Source organism: Cricetulus griseus, chromosome 2, assembly GCF_003668045.3.
Source record: "Cricetulus griseus strain 17A/GY chromosome 2, alternate assembly CriGri-PICRH-1.0, whole genome shotgun sequence".
In the NCBI taxonomy this organism is placed as follows: domain Eukaryota; kingdom Metazoa; phylum Chordata; class Mammalia; order Rodentia; family Cricetidae; genus Cricetulus; species Cricetulus griseus.
In genome coordinates this window covers 30,640,057-30,658,634 of record NC_048595.1, presented here as the reverse complement: position 1 = coordinate 30,658,634, position 18,578 = coordinate 30,640,057, and the positions used below count along the sequence as shown (strand labels likewise).

General features: G+C 40.5%; 1 protein-coding gene across 1 annotated transcript; it reads left to right on the top strand.

Moving 5' to 3' along the window:
• Nucleotides 1-4,531: 4,531 nt before the first annotated feature.
• On the top strand, nt 4,532-5,622 carry LOC100772609 (speckle-type POZ protein-like). Its single transcript, XM_035438654.1, is given in 2 exon segments — nt 4,532-5,021; nt 5,024-5,622. Coding segments are annotated over 2 exon segments (1,089 nt in total).
• Nucleotides 5,623-18,578: the final 12,956 nt, after the last annotated feature.

Here is an 18,578-nt window from a genome sequence, read left to right as displayed (position 1 = left end):
TGTTGTAAGAGATCACGACCCCAGAGATTTATAGCTATATCTGCCACATATGGTTTCAGTATCCCTTTCTGTCCTTCCGGTCCAATGCAGACCACTGAGTTAACAGTCTGTCGAACTCTAGATAGAGTTCCAATTCCTAAAAATTGTACATTTGCCTCTCTAAGAGGCCATTTATGAGGCCAAGACTTTTGAGTAATAATAGTTACATCCGCCCCAGTGTCCACTAAGCCAGAAATAACTTTATTATTAATTTTCACTTTTAACTGAGGCCTTTTATCATTAATAGAAGCTTGCCAAAATATGCGTTTCTCATTTTGTCCATTCACACTTGGTTCTTCATCACTATTCAAACTACCATCTAGAGCAATATCTTTTTTCACAATAGTCAAAGAACTATCTATTGTTGCTGTGAGAGATTGTCTTGCACTGCTATTGGTAATGACCTGACCTTTCTCGATGTGGGGGACTTCTTGAGGCCCCCTTCGGGGTTTCCCGACCTTAAGGGGTTTCCTTGTATGTCCCTGGTCGATCTACATTCATTGGTCCAGTGTCTGCCCTTACCACATCTTCTACACAATCCAGAAGGCAGTGGCCTTCCATATGAGGCATTGTTAGAATTCATTTGTCTACAATTTCTCTTAGTATGTCCCATTTTACCACAGTTGAAACATCTAGGTTCCTGGCACCTTTGTGGTCTCCAGGGGAAGGCTCTTCCTCCCCAAGGTTCTGGTTCATAGTAGCAGTAACCTCTAGCCTCTTGGTACCTATGTTGACCTCTGTAAGGTGCTTCTCCTTGCCAAGCCCTTACATCCTCACCTCTAGAACTTTTAATTTCCTGTTGCCATTTTAAACCTTTGGAGATGGCTTCTCCTACCCAAGCTCCAGTATCTTGCACATTATAGTCAATGTTGGCTGCATACAAAACCCATTCTTCTAACGGAGCTGATCTGATCTTTAAAGGCAAAAGTATTCTTTTGCATATAGGGTTTGCATTTTCATAAGCTATTGTATATATAATTGATTGTCTTGTTTCTGGATCTGTTACCTGTAATTCTACTGCCCTAGTTAACCTTTGTAAGAAGTCCTGGAACTGTTCTGTAGGTCCCTGTTCTATTCTGGTATAAGCTTCTAGGCGTTCTCCTGGCTCACGAACCTTATCCCAGGCATTTAATGCTGCTTTCCTGCAAAGAGACAGTATATTGTCATCATATTCAGCCTGAACCTGTGGGTCAGCATAAATACCCTGACCAAGAAGCTTATCTAGAGGGGCTTCAAAACCTTCCTTTATGCCCTGACGTTCAAGGAGCTTTGCCTCTTCCCTTACCAATGCCTTCCACTGGATTTGGCATGAATTCTCAAGTACAGCTGTTACCAATAGTTCCCAATCTGTGGGTGTCACCCTGTTAAAGGTTGCCCATGAATGTAATAGCTGTTTTACGTATGGGCTATGGAGACCATATGAGACAACTGATTCTTTAATATTCTTAAGATCCTTCGGCTGTATAGGTTGCCATTCATAAACCATTCGTCCATGAGGGTGTTTCTTAGAAGCTGGCTTTTCTACCATGGTAGCTGGGTACACTAATGGTGTACGAGTAACAACCTTAGAAGAATAGTCACGATACCTGGGTGGAGTAGGTGCCTGGGATTGGAGTGATTCTGCTTCTGAGGCATCCCACTGATCTTTAAGCCTAGCAATGATATCCTTTTGAAAAGTTTCAATCTCCTTAATCATAAAAGATTCCAAGCACGTTAGTGAATCTGTAAATTGCTCTAACTGCTCATCTACACGTTTTTCTAGGTCTTTCATACGATCATCCTTAGACAGCATCTGGATGGCATGGAAACTGCCTTCTAGGTATTGGAGTCTAGATTCCAGGTCATGATTTGCTGATTTTGAGTCCTCAGCAATCGACCGTATGGACCTATGTAATCTGTCAGCCCTGTACTGTAAATTATCTTCCAAACATTCAAATCTAGACTCAAATTTCTGATCTGCTACCTTGGATGCTTCAATGAATGATTGAATGGCATTGTCCAATTCTTCAACCCTATGCTGGGTATTTTGCACCGTTGCATCTAGTTGATGAGTAACATTGTCTATCTGAGTTTCTAGCTGGCTACAGATATTCTTTAGCTGGTCAGGGTCTTCTGACAGCCTAGCCTCTAAGGCCTCAGACATGGAGGATATCTCTGTGTTTATCTTATCATAAATACGCTGTATCTCATCAGACAGCTCTGTCTTTAGCGTATTGGACACAGAGCCAAGCTTATCATCCAATTTCTGTTCCACTTGCTGCACAATTGTGGTCTGACCTAATCTGATTACCAAAACCTCATTGCGTAAAGCTGTTATTTCCTGCAAGCAGGTGGTGAGGTTATTTCTGTCCCTGTTCCTGAGTCCTCTGGCCAGTAATACTATTTGTACCAGCAAGCTAACTGCCATGACAGCATATAGGCCAATAATTGGCAAATTAGCATCCTCCTCAAACAGTGAATTCACATAATAAGCAAAAACATTACCAATTTTAGCAAATGATAAATATTCTGCCATGATTTTACCTGATTTCTACTACAGATGCAGTAAATATATTTGACCAGCAGGTAGCACAGGCCTTCAGTTATTCTGAGGCGATTGGCAGCAGTCGGTCTGCAGTGGAGAGAGGTCACAAAAGCTCCTGTGCTTATCTTAGAGAGTATACGGCTTTTCAGCTCTGGCTTTCCCGTTCAGTGGCAAGGGGAAGCCTCTGCTGAAAGTCGAAATTACTCACCTCTAGGCAGCTAGAAACTGGGAGGATGGCTCTGAGCAGCTCAGCTGCCTTGGGTCAGCTGCTAGCCGGGAACGCCTGTGGAGAGAGGGTGCTTTCCGGGCCTAGGCGGCGGGCCCGATGGAACCCACAGCCTGTCCCAAATGGGGTGTGGGTTTCCAATATCCCGCTTCTGACACCAGATATAGTAGGAAATTACCAATACGGAGTCAGGTAGAAATATAAGGGTATTTAATAGGGAAAAGCCTTACTTACAGAGCGAACCAGCCAGCCGGTGGTAGTCTGTACAGCAAGAAGCAAAGAGAAACCGAAACCGAAATGCAGTCCCCCTACTCACTCTGACCACACCCTCATAAGCCCTCAGGTACTCCTGTAGCCAGCCCCTAAGAAGGCATGGCTACAGCTTCCCCTACATAATCCGGTCAGGCAAAATGCACTTGTCATGGTTATACTTGCTTCCCAAATAGACCACCCCTGGAATTAACTGAAAAATCCTAAAATGGATGGCATAACTGTGGGGAAAGTTTTGCATGAGTTAGAGTAGGAGATCCATTTGAAATACTGAATTTGAAGGTAGAAAACACAAGCATAAGAACAGAAGTACCAGGCCTGAACACACACACCTTTAATCCAGATCTTAGACTAGGAGACACACCCTAAATTGGGATACACCTTCTTCTGGAGGCATATAAAAGACATGCAAGAAGCAAGTTGCAGCACTCTGACGGCTTGCACTAACCTTTCAGCAAGTCCATCACTTCACTGCCATTACAGAATGCTTATTTGAATTTCAGCATCTACTGAAGAGCACCAGACACATACAATCTCCTGGACTGAGTAAGTACTGGATTCTTATACTTTTCCTTCACAGCTGACGTTGTGGGATTGACAGGAATGCAGCCCTAAGTAATTCTAGTGAATTTCCTTTCTTCACACAGAGAGGTCCATTCGATATATTCTGTTGCTCTAGAGAACCCTAGTAAAACACTTTTGGATACAAGTGTATAAGATGTTCCATATGATTCAACATTTGAGTAAAATTGTCAAAATAGTTACCTGTTGACCTAAGATTCAATCTAGAAAAGAAATCCAAGTGATGTAACTTTCCATAATAGCCAAACTATCTTCTATGAAACCAATTTTGAAATCTTGATAGAAAGTTTCAGAGAGATATCCAAGTTTCCAGCCCAAAGAAGTGGGAACAGAGGGGAAAACAGAAATAAAAGACTAAACACTATCAGTGGTAGTACAGATATAGCTTACAATTTCTGAAGCCACTGGAGATCAAAATAGGAAAGCACCCATATTAGTTACCCAGAGAAGCCACACAGACACCTTTCTTCTGAGGACTCAGGAGACAAAGGCAGATGGTACTCTTTGTGTTCAAGTACCCACAGTGCTACATGAGATTAAACTAAATTAAAGGAGTAACAGAGCTTATGCCCATTATCCCAGCACTAGAGTGTATAAAATTAGGAGTAGGGTCTTCAGTAGTCAGTCCTATGGTTATCTCCAGTTAAGTTGAGGAGAGGCAGCAGTGTGATGTTTATTAAGAGCTCATGGAGCCTGATGAGGAGGCAAGAGGTAGTGGCTTGGCTGCTTTGCCTTGCTGATCTTCAGCTTGAAGCTTGAACCCCAATATGAGTCTCTCAGGATTTGTTTTCCTTTTACAGATCTCTGCAATTGTGACACCAGGTTGAAGAAGAAAAAGTCCTATTTCTTCATTTTGGATCCAGATTAACTTTCAAACCACCACAGTAGATATGACAGAAGACGGTGCAGCCGAAAGATGGGGCTACACAGAGATCAGTGTGCAGAAATTTTCCTACAGTTGGACCATAAGCAACTTCAGATTCCTACTTCAGGAAGTAGGGGAAGCCATTAAAAGTCCAACCTTCTCATCTGGATCCAGTGTCAACGACAAATGGTGTTTGAAAGTACGGACAAACGGGATCGACGAAGACAGCAAAGATTACTTGTCAGTTCACCTAACATTGCTCAGCTGCCCTAGGAGCCCAGTGTGGGCAAGGTTCCAGTTTTCGATCGCGAGTGTCGACGGAGAGAAAACCCAAGGTATGATAAGCCCAAGATTCTTCAAGTTCACGCCAAATCAACACTGGGGATTCACAAAGTTCATCCATCGAGATCTGCTCTTGAGTCTGGAGTCTTGGCTTCTCCCAGACAATGAACTCACTGTCTTATGCGATGTGGACCTGGCAGTCCAAGACTCCTTCATCAACTCCGAGGAGAGCACGGTCCCTGTATCCAGGTTCCCATGAGCACGATGGCAGATGAGCTAGGACAGCTGTGGGAGAATTCTGTCTTCACAGATTGCAGCCTACTGGTAGCTGGCAAGGAATTCAGAGCTCACAAGGCCATCTTAGCAGATTGCTCTACAGTTTTCAGAGCTATGTTTGAACATGACATGGAGGAGAGCAGAACAAACAGCGTTGAGATCCTTGATCTGGAGCCGCATGTTTTCAAGGCAATGATGGAATTCATTTACACCGGGAAGGCACCAGACCTCCACGACATTGCAGATGCTGTTCTGGCAGCTGCTGACAAGTATGGCCTGGAGCTTTTGAAGGTCATATGTGAGGATGCCCTCTGCAGGGACCTCTCTGTGGAGAATGCAGCCCACACACTCATCCTAGCTGACCTCCACAGTACAGGGCAGCTGAAAACCAAGGCACTGGATTTCATTACATCTCATGCATCTGAAGTTTCTGAGACCTCAAGCTGGAAGAAAATGGTTGGCTCCCATCCCCACTTGTTGGCTGAAGCATTCAGCTCCTTGTCATCTGCTCATAGCTCTTTACTGGAGCCAGTTCCCAAATGCTTCAAGAAATCATAGGACCCTCTCAGCTGTGACCTACATGTGTATTCCAGAAGCAGCAGCCAGCCACGTTACCAAGGCCACTTGGGTAGACTACAGTACATCAGTAGTGTATACAGGCTATCTGGGGAAAGACACCATGGGGGCTCAGCCCTTTAATGTGCCTCTAAATGAGTTGAATCATGGGGATCAATGGATTCCCAGATACTATCCCCAGTTACTGGACTGGTTTGCTTATTATCCAATGAGTTGGATACTGGGTTTCCATTCAGTTGCTTGCCACAAGCACTTCTCTGCAGGGATTCTTTGGAGGAACATGTCTGGACAAGACTGAGCAGATTATATGATGAAGGATTGAGAGCCAAGGATGAAACAGACATGCATGTTTGCTTACAAGAGACAGAGAAGAGAAAGGAGACAGTTTTTTTGCAAACTCAGTGTGTGGGTACTGGAGGGTTGACTCAGTTGGCCAAAGCAATTGTTGCTCCTAAAGAGGAACAGTTCTTGAGTTCAACTATCTGCATCCATGGGTGAATTCTCAAACATCTGTAACTGGAGTTCCGGAGGATTGAAGTCCTCCTCTTGTGTCTATGGCTGTATCCTTCTCTGTTAACCAAAAGCAAAATGAAGTGAATAAAAATTTCACATTCAGTTTGTAGATTCCATGGTGTTTCTGTTTGAAGTATCCAATTGTGTCCATCGAGCTCTGTTTGGTTGTGGAATTTTAGACAGAATTCTCAGGGCCACTCTATTCTCAAGAGCTTTTCTGTTAGCTTGTGCTTTTTATAGGTGAGTAAATACTATTAATATTGAGGGATATTAATGAACATTGATTGTTCATTCTATTTTGCTTTGGATTTGTTGTTGGTTTGGAATTGTGTGTGGATTTCTACCCCATTTATCTTTTGGCTGTTGGTAAGCTGGGATTATCTCTTGCCTGTGTTTTTCTGGTTGTAGTTAACTGCCTTGGGTTGGAGTTTTCCTTCCAAAACATTCTTTTGGACTACATTAGTGGGTATGTATTGTTTAAATCTGGTTATATCATGGAATATCTTGTTTTCTGCATCTGTATTTGTTGAAAATTCTGCTGGGTACAATTATCTGGGTTGGTATCCGGGGTCTCTTAGTGTTGGTAGAATATCTATAAGGGCCTACTGACTTTCAGTGTTTCCATGGAAAAGTCAAGTATAATTCTAATAGGTTTACCTTTATATGTTACTTGATGTTTTTCCTTATTTGCTATTTATATTGTTTCTATGTTCTGTGTGTTTGGAGTTTTAATTATTATGTGGCAATGGAACTTTTGTTTTCACTGTTTTTGGTGTGCTGTAGAGTTCCTGTACTTTCATTGGCATGTCTTTCTTTAGGTTGGGAAAGTTTTCTTCTATGATATAGTTGAATGTGTTTTCTGCATTTTGAGTTGGGTCTTTTCACTTTCTTCTATCCCTATTATTTTTAGGTTTGGCCTTTTCAAGTTGTCCCATATTTCCTGGATATTTTGTGTTAGCGATTGTTGCCTAAGCATTTTCTTTGATCCATGAGTCTATTTTTCTTAGTGTATCTTCAATGCCTGAGATTCTCTCTTCCATGTGTTTTATTCTGTGGTTATACTTTCATCTATAGTTCATCTATTTTACCACAGCCTTTGTTTTGCTTATTGTCTGCATTAAATTTTTCATGTTTGGACTATGTCCTTCATATGTTTGATTATTTTTCTTGGCTTTCTTTAAGAGAATTCTTGGTTTCTTGTATTTATGGTTTGTTTTTTTCTTCAATTTCATTAAGGAATTTTCCCATATTCTCTATGAGGGCTTCTATCATTTTCATGAAGTTGTTTTTACGGCCATTCTCTTCTGCTTCATCTGTGTTTGGATATTCACATCTTGTTAGTGTGGAGTCCCTAGACTCTGGTGCTGTCATATAGCTTTTTCTGTTGTTGAATGTGTTTTTATATTGTCTTCTTCCCATCCCCTCTTCTATTGGGTGAAGATTGGGTCTAAGCCTCTCCTTGTGGATAAGGGACCAAGGTTTCCTTCCAGTGGGTGCAAACATGTCCAATACTCTGATGTTTTATGAGCAAATTGGGAGCATGGGAGGAAGTGGGAGGGATCTAGGAGAATGAGAAGGAGAGAAGAGGTTGGTGAGTAGGACATGAAGGAGCAGAAAATTGAGTTGGGGGAAGAATAGAAGAAAACAAAAAAGGAGATACCATAATAGAGGGAGACATTTTAGGGTTACAGAGAAATCAGGCATTAGCGAAACTTTGGGAGATATATATGTATATTCTTGTGCTCAGAGTCAGTTAGACATGCAGATGTGCGGCTATTTCTCTACACCTGAGCTACATTGTCATCTCCCTGTCTTTCTCTCTTCTTTCTTCATTCTTCCTTGGCTTCCCATAGAAACCCAGAACCATAAAGAAGCCATCCCATCTCACTGTGTTTCTGTGACAAATGTTCAAAATGTTAGAGTGTTCCATATATGGATGACAGTTATAAACTTTCAATATAATTTGTAAAAGACCAAAGTTTAACTCTAGTGATGTGACTAAAATTCATGAACCTTTCTTAGTCTGTGATTAAAATTCATGAGTCCGTTGTCTTAATTTGTTCTCCATTTCTGTGATGAAACACCATTTCCAAAAGCTACTTTAAAAAAAAAAAGCATTGTTTCATGTTCCTGCTTATCGTGCATCACAAGAGGAATTTATGGCAGGAACACAAGCAAGTCAGGCGTTTACGACCAGACACTGAATAGTGCTTCTTACTAGTTTCTTTATTATATACCCTAGGAGTACCTAACAAAGGGTGGCTCTGCCCCAAAGAGACTGTGGTCTTCTATATCTATTATAAGTCAAGAGACTGCCTTAGTAAAGGATATGGTTAATAAGACAAAAGGGCAGGCTACAGATTGGGAAAAGTTCTTCACCAACCCCACATCTGACAGAGGACTGATCTCCAAAACATATAAAGATCTCAAGGAGATAGACACCAAAATACCCAATAATCGAATTAAAAATGTGGTACATATCTAAACAGAGAATTCTCAACAGAAGAAACTCAAATGGCCATTTAATGAATTGCTCAGTATCCTTAGTCAGCAGGGAAATGCAAATCAAAATGACTGAGATATTATCTCTCATCTATCTGAGTGACTATGATACAAAAAAAAAAAAAACCCTGAGGTGAGCTTTTGCTGGAGAGGATGTGGAGTAAGGGGAACACTCTTCCTTTATTGGAGAAAGTGCAAACTTGTACAGCCATTTTGAACTTCAATAAGGAGGTTTCTCAGAAAACTGGGAATCAATCTACCTCAAACATAACAATACCACTATTGGGCATATGACTAAAGGATGCACAATTATGTCAAAAGATATTTGCTCAACTATGTTTATAGCAGCATTATTAGTAATAGCCAGAATCTGGAAACAACCTATATGCTGTTCATCTGAAGAATGGACAAGGGAATGTGATACTTTTTACACATTAGTGTATTACTCAGCCGTAAAACACAATGACCTTACGAGATTTGCAAGAAATTGGACAGAAGTAGAAAAAAAAAGATCCTGAGTGAGGTAAGCCACACCCAGAAAGACAAGCACTGTATGTATTCACTCATCAGTGGGTATTAGATGTAAAGGAAAGGATAACCAGACTGCAGTCTACAACCCTTGAGAAGCCAGGTAAAATGTGGACACTAAGAGCGACACACATGGAGGGCCCCAGGAAGGGAAAATAGTTAACATCTCCTGGGTAAAATTGGAGGGTGTATATGGGAGGCAATGGTAGATGGAAATATGAGGGACCAAGAAGACCAAGATGGTGGAGGAATAGAGGGGTGAGCAATGAAAGAGATATCTTGATAGAGGGAGGCATTATGGGGTTAGAGAGAAACCTGGTGCTATGACTCCCAAATGCTGGGACTAAAGGTGTGCACAGCTACCACCTGGCTAATTCTGATCCTGAAGCCAGAAGACACACATTTATTTGGGCCACGCCTTCTTCTGAAAGCATATAAAGGACACGGAAGAAGGTAGCTGTCATTCTCTTCTTTTTTTGCCCTCAATATGCAGCAAGCCAATTCCTTCACTGGAATAGAGAAACTTCTTCAGGATTCCTTCAGGTACTGTAGACCAGGTGATAGGTCAAATCTCCTTGACTGATTAAGTACTGAATTCTTGAATGTTTACTTCACAGCTACACATTGTGGGATTAGCAGGACCACAGCCATAAGTCATTCTAATGAGTCTCCTTTCTTCATATATAGATTCAATTGATGTGTTATGTTACTCTAAAGAAACCTAGTACATTTTTATATGAGTGTATAAACGGTCCCAAATGATTCAACAGTTGTGTGCAATTGTCAAAAACCAGTTCCCAATTGACCTAATATTCAATCTAGAAAAAAATGGAATGATGTAACTGTCCCTAACAGCCTAGACTGTCTTCTTTGAAACTAATGCTGAAATATTAGATAGAGATTTTAGAGAGTCTCCTAGAAGCGAGATCAGAGGGGATAACAGAAACTAAATACCGAAAATGTGTCTGATTGTGTCCCGCAGGGAAAAGAGAAAACAAATCCTAGTTCTTCATTTTGGATCCGGTCCAACATCCAGGCAGTCAAAACTTCCAGAGAGTCTCCTACAGGTGGGCCATCAGCCACTTCCTTTTTTCCCCTGGAGGATATTCAGGAAGCCAATAAAAGTCCAACTTTCTCATCAGGAGTCAATCACAAACTGAAATGGTATTTGAGAGTACACCAGAAGGGGTTGACAAAGAAAGCACAGGTTACCTGTCAGTTTACTTAGTGTTGCTCAGTTCTCCAGAGAGTTATGTCTGGGCAAATTTCCAGTTTTGGATCATAAGCACCTAAGAGAGAAAACCCAAAGTGTGATGCACCCAAGTGTCTTTAGGTCCTTTCCAGACTAACAGTGGGTATTCAGAAAAGTTCATCCTTCCAGATTTCCTCTTTTCCTATGCACATATGCTTCATCCAGGTGATGAGCTTATCCTCCTCCACAAGGTGAACTTGGTCCTGCATTTTGGACTGAAAATGTCACCCAAGATCAAGGTTCCAATGTACATGCGGGCGATGAGCTAGCAGTGCTGTGGGTGAATTCCCTCTTCACAGACTGCTGCCCCATCATAGCTGGCCAGGAATTCTGAGCCCACCATGCCTTCTTAGCACCTCATTCTCTAGTTTTTAGAGCCATGTTTGAACATGATAATGAGGAGAAAATAAAGAACTGAGTTGAGATTCATGACCTGGAACCGCAATGCTTCATGGCAATGATGGGCTTTTTTTATACCGGGAAGGCACCAGACCTCCAAGCATGGCAGATGCTGTGCTGGCAGCTGCTGACAGGTATGGCTTGGATCGTTTGAGGTCATGTGTGAGGATGCCCTCTGCAGGGTCCATTCATTGCAGTGCAGATTAGCTTAAAGCACAGTTACTGGATATTATTACAGGTCATGCTTCTGAGGTCTCTGAGACCTCATAGTGTAAATTAACAGGTGGTTGACATTCACACCTGCTAGAAGAACCATATGGCTCCCTGGCATCTTCAGCTGTCTTGCCGGTGAACATGTAATGGTGGCCATACCCCTTTGGAAGTGACTTCAGGCAGGTCCTCCTTCTTTCCTAGCTTCTCTGGAGGTGTGGATTGTTTGCTGGTAATCCTTTTCTCTATGTCTATAGAGAACCATATATGAGTGAGTATATACCAGGTTTGTCTTTCTGTGGCTGGGTTACATCACTCAGGATGGTTCCTTCTAGTTCCATCCATTTGCCTGCAAATTTCAAGATGTCATTTCATTTTCCCCATCAGTAGTATGCCTTTTTGTTAATGTACCACATTTTCTTTATCCATTCTTGGTTGGGGGGCAATCAGGTTTCCTCCATGTTCTGGTTATTACAAATAATGCTGTGATGAACATATATTGAATCTTATGTCAATAAGTAATTTTAACAATTATACACAACAGTTTAAATTTGGAATACTTTATACACTCACATCAAAATTTTTGTACAATATATGATGTACATATTTTAAATTTCCAAATTCTGCAAAGTGAAAGATAGCCATCTGACAAACCTCATTTCTCTGAATGCCTGTAGGATTACAGCTTGTTGGCAATGGAGGTTGATTATAGAAGGAACAGTTTGGATAGTTTTTTACTATCCCCTGGACAAATCATTTTTTAAACCTTTGTTATTGACGTGGTGTTTCTTATGAAATTCTGAGGTGTCTAGCATGCTTCCGACTAATAAACAATCAATCTCATCATTGCTTTGTGATAGTCTGATAAACTTGTTAGTGATCTGATGTGTGTTGTATATTTCAGATTGGTGCTGTTCCTGATTGTTTCTTGTACTTGTCTAGACAGTGAAGTTAATTCTGTATCTTCAGGAATGAATTCAGCAGTCTTGATGTGTAAAAACATTGTGTCTGCATATTGAAAATCAGTAACGATATTGAGAGACTCTGCAAAGTCCATAAGTACCACAAGAATACCATATAATAATTCCGCCTTCTGTACAGAGTTATACAGACTTTGAACTACTTTACTTATCTCTCTTTCTTTATATCCTGATTTACCTGATTTGTTCACATGAGTGTAGTTTTTCTTACAATAGTTGGAAGAATCCAGATTGTCTTTTTGTATGAATTTATTTCTGTCAGTTTGGGGAAAATTGTTGCTAATTGTTCCCAAAAAGTTAGTATAGGGTGTATTCCAGCGTTCATTGTCCTTTCCTAAGGAGGATATTTCCTCATTTTTAAAGAACTATGATTTCTGCTGGATCTATTCCATCAGTGTATGCAGTCTTAACTTGCCTTTTAGAATCAAATCAGAAATCTTTACCATGTAGGTCTTTAGCTTATTATTCTGTTTACGTGGCAGAAAATTCATTCCAATATAATATCTTCCCACTGCATCTGAATCCCTGAAGTGTATTCTCAGGATGGTAAAATAACAAGAATGCAGTATAAATTAGGGTCCACAATTGATTACATGTGCGTTCAGTATTCTGTTTTTCACCCATTGTAATTGTTTTTCCACTTGAGCTGATAATATTTGTGGATTGTTTAACTCGTTGTCCTTTTTGAAGGCCGTTTTTAAGTGCTTTAAGTCATGTCCTTCTCCACCAATTATTGTTTGTAGTTGAGAAATTTCCCCTGGAAATTTCAGCCGGTCATTAAGATTTTGGGTTATAATAGTCACATCCACCCCAGTGTCCACCAAACCAGAAATATCTTTATTTTTATTTTTACTTTCAACTGAGACCTCTGATCCTTTAGAGAAGTTTGCCAAAATATGTGTTTTTTGTCTCCTCCATTCACATTTGATTCCTCATCCCTAGCCAAACTACCATCTAGAGTGCTGTCATTCTTTACAATATGCAATGTACTATCTATTTGTCCTGTGAGAGATTATCCTCCACAGTGACTGGGAATGACCAGACCTTTCTCATTGTGGGGAACCTCCAGAGACCCCTCAAGGAGTTTCCCAATTGTAACCGGTTTCCTTGTGTATCTGCATTCATTGGTCCAGTGTCTGCCCTTACCACATCTCCTATATAATCCAAGAGGTGGAGGCCTTCTATAAGAGATATTGTTGGAATTTCCTTGCCTACAATTTCTTCTAATATGTCCTATTCTGCCCAAGTTAAAACACCTATTATCCTGATGCCTTCTTGACTCTCCGGGAATTGCTCTTCTTACCAAAGTTCCTGTTTCACTATAGTTACTGGCCTTTTGGTGGCTTGTTAGATATTTAGTGTTTGCTTCTCCTTAGCAAGCTTTTGAGTCTTGGACATTAGACTGGAGATTAGCTGTACTCAAGACCCACTCTTCCTGTGATACTGATCTGAACTTTAAAGGCAAAAGTATTCTTTTGCATAGTGGATTTGCATATTCATAGACTAGACATTGTCTGGGTGTTTTTTTAGATTCTAAATTTGCTGCTTGCAAATATTCTTTATAAAAAGGATTAGTCTTCATAAAAAGTCAGTGAACTGTTTCTCTGTGGTGTCTTAGTATAAGTATTCTACTATTTTCCTGGTTCATGAACCTTGTCCCAGTCATTTAAGGCTGCTGTCCTGCATAAGGACAATATGTGGTTATCATATCCACCATGAACCTGTGGGTCAGCATATAGACCCTCACCTAAAATCTTACCTTGGGGAGCTACATAACCTTTCTTTAGGCTTGCAACTCCAGGGCTTTTGCTTCCTCTATCCATAAATGCCTCCACTGTATTTGAGACAAATTTTCAAGCAGAACTGGTAATGTACATCCCAATCTATCCACATTACTCTATTAGAAGTAGCCCACAAATTTAATATTTCTTAGACTTTAAGGCTATGGAGACTATATGAGACAACAGATCCCTTGAAAGATTTTAGTTCATAGAGAGACATGGCCATTTGATATTATTTGATGACAGTTATTTGTCATAGTCACTGGGAAGACCAGTGATATATGCATAACATACTTAGGCAGGTTTTCCTGTTTTTGATTGGAACAGGTGCATCAGATTGGGAGGAATCCATTTCAGAGTCATCCAAGGCAACAGCTTGGCTTCCACTGTTTCATGGACAGTTTAAATCTGGTGAATCATATAAGATTCTGAGAATTTTATAGAATCATTATTTTGTCTTGTTTCTTCATTTATGTATGCTTCTAAACCTTTAATATTCTTATCCTTAGATAGTATCTGAATGGCATGTAAATTGCCATCTAAATATGCAATCCTAGACTCCAACATCTTGCCTGTGGCAGTACATTCATGAGATATGGAGCAAATTGTCTGTGCCATATTGTTAATCCTGTCCTGGTTCTTAGCTCTCTTTCCATTTAAGGCATCAGAACAAAATTTGAGTTCTGTTTGGCCATGAGTTTGTTCTCCCTGTGTTAGTAATGCAGCATGGCCAGACTTAATATCCTCAACTTCTTTATATGAACATTTCATGTCTTGCATTTCAGAGATCATGTTTTCCTGGATGGCTTTTATATCTTGCATCCAACTTTCTAAGCTGCCCAAAATTGATACAGGTTCTTATTTCTTTTCCAAGTGTCTCAGTCCTCTGGTTAGAGATATCACATTAGGTATTAAGGTTACTGCTAATATAGAATATAGGTACCCCTTAATCAGGGTTTCTCCCTACAGGATGCAGTCCTGCTGATCCCAAAAGGGCTAGTTGTTAAGGGAAAGTCCAATAATCCAGCGCTTACTCAGTCCAGAAGTGTCTCCTGTTCTACAGTATGTGCTGGAATTATAACAAGTATTCTGTAATGCCACTGAAAGAATTGGGTTGTGGCAAGGTGATGGCAAGCAGGCAGGGTGCAACTGCTTCCTTTCTCCATGTCCTTTTCTATGCTTCCAGCAGAAGGTGTGTCCAATTGAGGGTGTGTCTCCCAGCCTCAAGATCTGGATTAAAGTTGTGGTGTCTTTGGTCCTCAAGATCCAGGGTAAATGTTTGTGTCTTCCTACCTCAAGATTTTCTGTTTCAAGTTGACCTGCCTAATTGATCTCATGCAAAACATATGGAAGAGTTGCTCACTCCATTTTAGCATTTAATTAATTCCGAATGTGTTTTAGTTGGCAACCAAGGGTAACCATTACAAGTGCTGTTTGTTTGCTGGAGAAAATCTTCCATAAATAAACGGATGGTGTTCTTTCCTACACAGTTGTTACTTTCTCCTCTCATATTGTTATAAGAATTCCTCCAAGACTGTTGGCAGTGTTCCAAGCTTTTAATCCAATCACTTGGAGGCACAGGCAGGCAGATCTCTGTGAAATCAAGGCTACTCAGGTCTATAGAGGTAACAGCAGGACATCCAGAGCTGTTACACAGAAAGATCTTGTCTTGAAAAAAATTCCTCTTATTAACTTGGATAAGGAAGAGATGCTTTTTGACCCTCAGGGGTCTCAGTGTTCAAAATATGGGGGTGAGGGTGGAATAATTCCTATAGGGTGGCAGGAAGCAGAGCCAGGCTGGACACTCTTTTAATAGCTACTTTTTCCTGCCATATATACTAGAATCAGAGTCCCAGAGATGACTCCGCCATATTTCATTGATGGTCTTTCCCCTCCTTCTTGGTTATTCCTCCTTTGAAACACTGTTCCTTAAGAGTATGCGATGAGAAGTTCCTAAATACATCTATTCTATCATGCTGACTGCCAAATTCAGCTTCTCATTACGTCATAATTTTAATCCTTCACTTTTGGGTTCTGTCCTTTAACTTTGAACTTCTAGGCTTACTGTGCTAGGTTTACAAGCGAGACAGTATTCTGGCTTTGAAAGGACACAGAATATATTCAAGAGTTTCTGAAGAATGGAATTTGAGATGGTTTCCCTTCCAATGTGTTCTGTAAATGCTCCCTACTTCTGTCAACTCTCTCCAGGGCATGGTGTCTGGAGAGACACAGTAGGCCTAAAGCACAGGAAAATAACTATGGTGATTCAATCCACTCAGTAATTCCCAGCCTAGGTCTCCTGAAAGTCTGCCCCGAAGCTGCTCCTTCCTCTATACAGGATAAATCAATCAATTGATTTTGATCCCTGAATTTTTGCTTTTTCACTTTGCAATCTATTATAGTTGGCTATCTAGTAATATGAATGACTCTGCTATATGTGGGTTTACAGTCAGGGTGACAGATACTCATTCCCTCAAGTGTGTCATTTGACATGAAGGTAGACACTGCATGGCCACTCATTTGCAAAATAAGTGCTTTACATTGCCAGCCAAGAGCTCCCATAAGCATGGTCCTGGAGAGGAGAGCAGCTTCTCATGGGGAAATTAAGAACCTCCACTGAGGCTGCAGTACAGGAAATGTTCATAGGTTCAGTCACTGCAGTTATGGGACAAGAGGAGCTGTAATTTCAGGTATGTGGGTCTCTTTGGCCTGGAACACCCAAAGGTTTCAGGCCACCAACAAGGGGATGCACAAGTCTTAATCAACACAAGTGTCTTCATCACCAGAAAAACCCTTTGGTCATTACAGGGAAAGAAACTGACTGAAACACATAGAAAGACATACAAACACACACAAATGCAAACACACATGCAAGAGATAGAAGAGACAGAGATATACACAGAGAGACAGACAGACACACAGAAATACAGAGAGTGGGATCAAGAGAAGTGTCTTTATTCTCCCTGAGGTTTTCTTCAATCTCTTTCTGCCTGGAACCACTCAGTGTACAGCCCAGGCCAGATGACTCATGATTCCATTCCCACAGGCTCTGAAGAGCTAGGGTCCATAGGGTGTACCACATATACTTCATACACTTACAAGTATTTTTTACTATCTCTTCTTCCCACCTGTTCCAACCCTCTTACTATTGTCTATTTTATGATTTAAAAATTCAAGTATTTATATCCGGTCCTCAGAAGGTTGAGGTAGGCAGATTACTATGTTTTTGAGCCAACGTTGTTGATAAAGTGAGTCCAAAGACAGCCAAGGCTGTGTAAGTACATACCATTTCAAAAACAGTAAATAAGAGAATGCAAATCAGGAGGAAAGTTATTTTTCATTATGTGTGTAGGGGTTAACACATTCAGTTTAAAATAGCCTTGAGACAGACTTGGGAGGATTGCTTATGTACAGGAAGGTTATTGTAAACACAAATTCACTCTAAATGTGTCAAAAATAAGTATGTTTTCTCTTAGTATGTAATGAATGTGATATTCTAAGCATCCCTTGCTGACCTAGGCCTGCATTGGGAAACTGAGGTGGCAGAAATCTACTGAGTTTGATAGCTGTGTCTTTGCATACTAAATGAGATTCCCCCTACAAAACAAAGACAATCTCATTGAACCCCTAACCCAATGTCAACTCCTTCAAATATGAACCTGTTCCCCAAAGGAGAGATTCTGAAGCAGGAAACACTGGTGTCCTGCTGTAAATTATATTCAGGACATAAAAGCAATCTGCAGTGGCTGCCTGGAATACTCAGCGGGTTTAAGTGGATCAAAGAAAGTACTTATTTGAGATGAGGCTGATTTTCTTGAGGGGCTTAATCTCTAAAAACTAAAACAAACAAAACATAAATAAAAGAAAAATCAAGACTTCAGTTTTGCACAATTTTTAAACATAGTTGAGCAGAGACATGCTCATCAAGAAGGATATGTAAGTAATGAATAATGTGTAATAATTAATAAAAATCAGGGCTGATGTAAATTTTCCTTCCATCCTCTAGATCCAGATTAAGGGTGTGTGTATTCTTCCCTCAAAAGTAACCGTTTCAAATGGATCTGTCTACTTCAACTTAAGCAATAATTTCTCACAGGTTTGGTCTACATTTTTGAGTATTGTTAATTCCAGGTATTGAGGGTTGAGAATCAAGAATAGTTATCTCAAGTGTGTTTACATTGAGTGCAGCTATAAACAGCATTAGGGAAGAAGGGTTTTCCTGAGTATGTCAGAGGTCTTAGTTTTCACAGAATAGACATTAGATAAAGAACCCATAAATTGTGAGAGTGAAGCAGAGCCAGGAAGTCCTTTTGGTGGCTCTCCTCTTTCTTACCCTATATACTATCAGGAAGCACATTGCCCGGATGACTCCAACAAACTGTAGTGGTGGTCTTTTCCCTGCCTCTCAGATGATCATGCCTAGAAAAAGTATTTCTGCCCAATCTATGAGAGTGGTTAATGAATATTCTAAATCCTTCTCCTGTTACTCACTTACATTGAGTCTCAGTAGGTCATATACTCCCTCGTCCACTGGTACTTTCAACCACAGAACTGACATGCTTATTCTTCTGGTCCCTAAAGTGAGATATTATTCTAGTTTCCTTGAAATGCAGACTATATTCAACAGAAACCATAGAGGGAGGGGATTTAAATGGATTTTCTTCGGTAGAGCGTTGATCAAAATTCTCTGTACACATCAAGTCTCCCCAGTTATCTTATCTTGGAGAGTACTTGTAAGCCAAGATTACAAGGAAATAGGTTCATAGATGGAAT